Below are 5,867 nucleotides of genomic sequence, written 5' to 3' on the forward strand. Positions count from 1 at the left end.
AATTCTGACAAACTCCAAGCATTGATTATGCCAGAATGGGCTGCCATCAGTCAGGATGTGTCCCAGAAGTTAATTGACAGCATGCCAGGGTGAAAAAGAAGGGTCAACACTGCAAATATTGACTTATTGCATCAACTTCATGTAATTGTCAATAAAAGCCTTTGACACTTATGAAATGCTTGTAATTATACTTCAGTATTCCATAGTAACATCTGACAAAAATATCTAAAAGACACTGAAGCTGCAAACTTTGTGGAAATTAATATTTGTGTCATTCAGCTGTTGTATTCGATGCATGTGACTAATGAAATTTGATTTGATTCAGAAAACTCAACAGCTGAATTTTTACCAAAGGAATAGAGCTGAAGTTACAGTCAAGTCAGTCCTCCGAAAACCCTTCCAAATGGGTTAATTTAGACCTTCCAAACATAACAGATAATGGATCCCCATTAGTGGTTACTAGTTGTCCTGGGTACAACCAATTAGACCTTCCAAACATAAGACAATGGATCCCCATTACATACAGTAGACTTCACAGTCGTCAACTAACATTCCAGACATTGACAGGATGAAGAGTGGGTCTGCATACCAAATGATACCCTATGTAGTGCACTGCTTTTTCACCAGCACCCTACTGGCCCTGGCCAAGTGTAGTGCACTACATAGAGAATAAGGTACCACTTGGGACCAAGCCTGGGACTTCTCCAGGATCCATCCCTGCCGTGTCTGAAATACCACACAAACTCCAGGCTTCAGTTGTTTTCATTTAAATGTATTGACATCATTTATTAACATTTATTATGTGGGAATGAGACCTTTTTAATAAGTACATGGCACTATATACATTCCAGAGGAAGGACAGTGTATACACATGGTGTGAGGGGAGGGGTAGGGAGACAGGACACAGTCAGGAGGGGCAGAGAGACAGGAGACACAGTCAGGAGGGGCAGAGAGACAGGAGACACAGTCAGGAGGGGCAGAGAGACAGGACACAGTCAGGAGAGGCAGAGAGACAGGACACAGTCAGGAGAGGCAGAGAGACAGGACACAGTCAGGAGGGGCAGAGAGACAGGACACACAGTCAGGAGGGAGCAGGGAGACAGGACACACAGTCAGGAGGGAGCAGAGAGACAGGACACACAGTCAGGAGGGAGCAGAGAGACAGGACACACAGTCAGGAGGGAGCAGAGAGACAGGACACACAGTCAGGAGGGGCAGAGAGACAGGACACAGTCAGGAGGGGGCAGAGAGACAGGACACAGTCAGGAGGGGGCGAGAGACAGGACACAGTCAGGAGGGGAAGAACAGGACACAGCAGGAGGGCAGAGAACAGAAGTCAGGAGGGGCAGAGAGACAGGACACAGTCAGGAGGGGCAGAGAGACAGGACACAGTCAGGAGGGGCAGAGAGACAGGACACAGTCAGGAGGGGGCAGAGAGACAGGACACAGTCAGGAGGGGCAGAGAGACAGGAGCACAGTCAGGAGGCAGAGAGACAGGACACAGTCAGGAGGGGCAGAGAGACAGGACACAGTCAGGAGGGGCAGAGAGACAGGACACAGTCAGGAGGGGCAGAGAGACAGGACACAGTCAGGAGGGGCAGAGAGACAGGACACAGTCAGGAGGGGCAGAGAGACAGGACACAGTCAGGAGGGGCAGAGAGACAGGACACAGTCAGGAGGGGGCAGAGAGACAGGACACAGTCAGGAGGGGCAGAGAGACAGGACACAGTCAGGAGGGGGCAGAGAGACAGGACACATTTAAAGGTACGTAAAATGGCAGCCCTATGGTATAGTAGTGCACTACATTTAACCAGTGCCCTATGGTATAGTAGTGCACTACATTTGACCAGTGCCCTATGGTATAGCAGTGCACTATTTAGTGAACGGTGTGCCATTTGGAACGCACTTTAAAAAGTCACCGCTTCACTTTGGCTCTCTCTTCTTTTCTGTAGAACAACACTGCCAAATTGTTTTGTTAAAAAAAAAACGTTCTTATAAAGAAACACTACTATTACCCAAAAACAATACCTAAATAATACTACTCATTTTGTCACATCATTTTATTATTTTTTTTACTGTACAACAAACTAGGGACAGACAGTGGCTGGGATCACAGATATAGAATCTATAGACAGGACTGCCATTATGCCGTCATTGATTTGAATGGGGGGGGGGGCCTGTTCTATAGATGAAACGCCTTGTTCCCTGTAACTTACACCACTTCAGAAACAACAACAACAACATTTACATGTGCAGCGTCTCAACTCCTTCCTGTGTCTCCCAAATGGTAACCTATTCCCTTATGTAGTGTACCGGCCCCAGGAGCTGCTAGATAAGGAATAAGATGCCATTTGGGATTCCTCTGTCTGTCTGTCTCTTCTTCTCTTAAAGCACATTGAACATTATATATAGTTTTCACATATGGTTTAGTCTTAGTAGAATGCAGGTATGTAATGATGTATTTCATAGGTGATTAACTAAACACAGACATAACTTTCATTCAGTCTTTACAGCTGAGCTTTTAATATGGGCCCTTCCCGCTCACCCTTAGGCTCCTGGAGGCAAGGGTCATAGGAAGGGGTTTTAAGGGTCAGTAGCCTGTCAGGTAGTCCAGCGTGGAGTCAGAGAAACTGGTTCAGGGGCCTGTCAGGTAGTCCAGCGTGGAGTCAGAGAAACTGGTTCAGGGGTCAGTGGCCTGTCAGGTAGTCCAGCGTGGAGTCAGAGAAACTGGTTCAGGGGCCTGTCAGGTAGTCCAGCGTGGAGTCAGAGAAACTGGTTCAGGGGCCTGTCAGGTAGTCCAGCGTGGAGTCAGAGAAACTGGTTCAGGGGTCAGTGGCCTGTCAGGTAGTCCAGCGTGGAGTCAGAGAAGCTGGTTCAGGTGCCTGTCAGGTAGTCCAGCGTGGAGTCAGAGAAACTGGTTCAGGGGTCAGGGGCCTGTCAGGTAGTCCAGCGTGGAGTCAGAGAAACTGGTTCAGGGGTCAGTGGCCTGTCAGGTAGTCCTGCGTGGAGTCAGAGAAACTGGTTCAGGGGTCAGGGGCCTGTCAGGTAGTCCAGCGTGGAGTCAGAGAAACTGGTTCAGGGGTCAGGGGCCTGTCAGGTAGTCCTGCGTGGAGTCAGAGAAGCTGGTTCAGGGGTCAGTGGCCTGTCAGGTAGTCCTGCGTGGAGTCAGAGAAACTGGTTCAGGGGCCTGTCAGGTAGTCCAGCGTGGAGTCAGAGAAGCTGGTTCAGGGGTCAGTGGCCTGTCAGGTAGTCCTGCGTGGAGTCAGAGAAACTGGTTCAGGGTCAGTGCCTGTCAGGTAGTCCTGCGTGGAGTCAGAGAAACTGGTTCAGGGGTCGGGCCTGTCAGGTAGTCCAGCGTGGAGTCAGAGAAGCTGGTTCAGGGGTCAGTGGCCTGTCAGGTAGTCCTGCGTGGAGTCAGAGAAGCTGGTTCAGGGGCAGGCCTGTCAGGTAGTCCAGCGTGGAGTCAGAGAAACTGGTTCAGGGGCCTGTCAGGTAGTCCAGCGTGGAGTCAGAGAAGCTGGTTCAGGGGTCAGTGGCCTGTCAGGTAGTCCAGCGTGGAGTCAGAGAAACTGGTTCAGGGGCCTGTCAGGTAGTCCTGCGTGGAGTCAGAGAAACTGGTTCAGGGGCCTGTCAGGTAGTCCAGCGTGGAGTCAGAGAAACTGGTTCAGGGGTCAGGGGCCTGTCAGGTAGTCCTGCGTGGAGTCAGAGAAACTGGTTCAGGGGTCAGTGGCCTGTCAGGTAGTCCTGCGTGGAGTCAGAGAAGCTGGTTCAGGGGTCAGTGGCCTGTCAGGTAGTCCTGCGTGGAGTCAGAGAAACTGGTTCAGGGGTCAGGGGCCTGTCAGGTAGTCCAGCGTGGAGTCAGAGAAGCTGGTTCAGGGGTCAGTGGCCTGTCAGGTAGTCCTGCGTGGAGTCAGAGAAGCTGGTTCAGGTGCCTGTCAGGTAGTCCAGCGTGGAGTCAGAGAAACTGGTTCAGGGGTCAGGGGCCTGTCAGGTAGTCCTGCGTGGAGTCAGAGAAGCTGGTTCAGGGGTCAGGGGCCTGTCAGGTAGTCCTGCGTGGAGTCAGAGAAGCTGGTTCAGGGGTCAGGGGTCTGTCAGGTAGTCCAGCGTGGAGTCAGAGAAGCTGGATCAGGGGTCAGGGGTCTGTCAGGTAGTCCAGCGTGGAGTCAGAGAAGCTGGGTCAGGGGTTAAAGGTCAGTAGCCTGTCAGTAGTCCTGCGTGGAGTCAGAGAAGCTGGTTCAGGGGCCTGTCAGGTAGTCCTGCGTGGAGTCAGAGAAGCTGGGTCAGGGGTAAAAGGTCAGTGACCTGTCAGGTAGTCCAGCGTGGAGTCAGAGAAGCTGGATCAGGGGTCAGTGGCCTGTCAGGTAGTCCTGCGTGGAGTCAGAGAAGCTGGATCAGGGGTCAGTGGCCTGTCAGGTAGTCCTGCGTGGAGTCGGACGCGAAGGAGTCTGCGTCCTCATTGTCTGAGTCTTCAGAGCTGTTGTCCGCGGCGGGTTCTCCGGTCAGAGCGATTCGAGCGTAGTCGTCCGTATCAATACTCTTACAGAAGTGGATGGCGTATTTCAGCTTCTCCTCCAGCACCTGCTTACAGGAATACCTGGGCAGCTTGAGGAGGAAGAAACAGGTGTAGGACTCTGGGAGGAAATGGTCTGGAGGGTTGTACTTATCCAGCACCTAGAACACAAGGAAAGACGTGTTAATACTGATCCTATTACAATAGTAGTACAGTAATCATTATGGTAGAGACCCAAGCACCTAGAACACAATGGAAAGATCAACATAAAACCAGATATTTTTGTAGCTTTTATGTAACATTTCTTTAACCAGGGTGTCCCAGGTTGCCGTGGTACACCTGGTATACACTAACAGTCTATATAAATGTAACACTAACAGTCTATATAAATGTAACACTAACAGTCTATATAAATGTAACACTAACAGTCTATATACATGTAACACTAACAGTCTATATACATGTAGCACTAACAGTCTATATACATGTAGCACTAACAGTCTATATACATGTAGCACTAACAGTCTATATACATGTAGCACTAACAGTCTATATACATGTAACAGTCTATATAAATGTAACACTAACAGTCTATATAAATGTAGCACTAACAGTCTATATATATGTAGCACTAACTACCTATATAAATGTAGCACTAACAGTCTATATAAATGTAGCACTAACAGTCTATATACATGTAGCACTAACAGTCTATATACATGTAACACTAACAGTCTATATAAATGTAACACTAACAGTCTATATAAATGTAACACTAACAGTCTATATAAATGTAACACTAACAGTCTATATAAATGTAACACTAACAGTCTATATAAATGTAACACTAACAGTCTATATAAATGTAACACTAACAGTCTATATAAATGAAACACTAACAGTCTATATAAATGTAACACTAACAGTCTATATAAATGTAACACTAACAGTCTATATAAATGTAACACTAACAGTCTATATAAATGTAACACTAACAGTCTATATAAATGTAACACTAACAGTCTATATAAATGTAGCACTAACAGTCTATCTATATAAATGTAGCACTAACAGTCTATATACATGTAGCACTAACAGTCTATATACATGTAGCACTAACAGTCTATATAAATGCAACACTAACAGTCAAAATAAATGTAACACTAACAGTCTAAATAAATGTAACACTAACAGTCTATATACATGTAGCACTAACAGTCTATATACATGTAACAGTCTATATAAATGTAACACTAACAGTCTATATAAATGTAGCACTAACAGTCTATATAAATGTAACACTAACAGTCTATATAAATGTAACACTAACAGTCTATATACATGTAGCACTAACAGT

At 47.2% G+C, this 5,867-nt stretch overlaps 1 protein-coding gene and 1 long non-coding RNA gene across 12 annotated transcripts in view; one reads left to right on the forward strand and one right to left on the reverse strand.

The window, feature by feature from the left end:
• Nucleotides 1-2,528: 2,528 nt before the first annotated feature.
• LOC123724370 (uncharacterized) lies at nucleotides 2,529-4,382 on the forward strand. 5 transcript variants are annotated; one of them, XR_006756874.1, is made up of 6 exons: nucleotides 2,529-2,605; nucleotides 2,703-2,844; nucleotides 2,942-3,149; nucleotides 3,195-3,246; nucleotides 3,590-3,928; nucleotides 4,344-4,382. It is a non-coding gene; the product is annotated as an uncharacterized lncRNA (long non-coding RNA). The 5 variants fall into 5 exon arrangements; XR_006756878.1 differs by having other exon boundaries at nucleotides 2,890-3,149; nucleotides 4,344-4,367; XR_006756875.1 differs by lacking the exon at nucleotides 3,195-3,246 and adding an exon at nucleotides 3,448-3,589 and having other exon boundaries at nucleotides 2,942-3,097; nucleotides 3,635-3,928; nucleotides 4,344-4,367.
• The window catches only part of herc2 (HECT and RLD domain containing E3 ubiquitin protein ligase 2), a 283,800-nt gene continuing 281,831 nt past the window's right edge, over nucleotides 3,899-5,867 (reverse strand). For 6 of the 7 annotated variants that reach the window (XM_045687211.1, XM_045687213.1, XM_045687210.1 and 3 more), the window contains one exon: nucleotides 3,899-4,671. In XM_045687211.1, coding sequence (XP_045543167.1) covers nucleotides 4,399-4,671 — 273 coding nt within the window. In that variant the 3' untranslated portion in view covers nucleotides 3,899-4,398. The remainder of the gene's footprint in view (nucleotides 4,672-5,867) is intronic. The other variant, XM_045687208.1, reaches the window with a different exon arrangement.

The sequence above is a fragment of the Salmo salar genome, chromosome ssa10 (genome assembly GCF_905237065.1).
Source record: "Salmo salar chromosome ssa10, Ssal_v3.1, whole genome shotgun sequence".
NCBI lineage: Eukaryota > Metazoa > Chordata > Actinopteri > Salmoniformes > Salmonidae > Salmo > Salmo salar.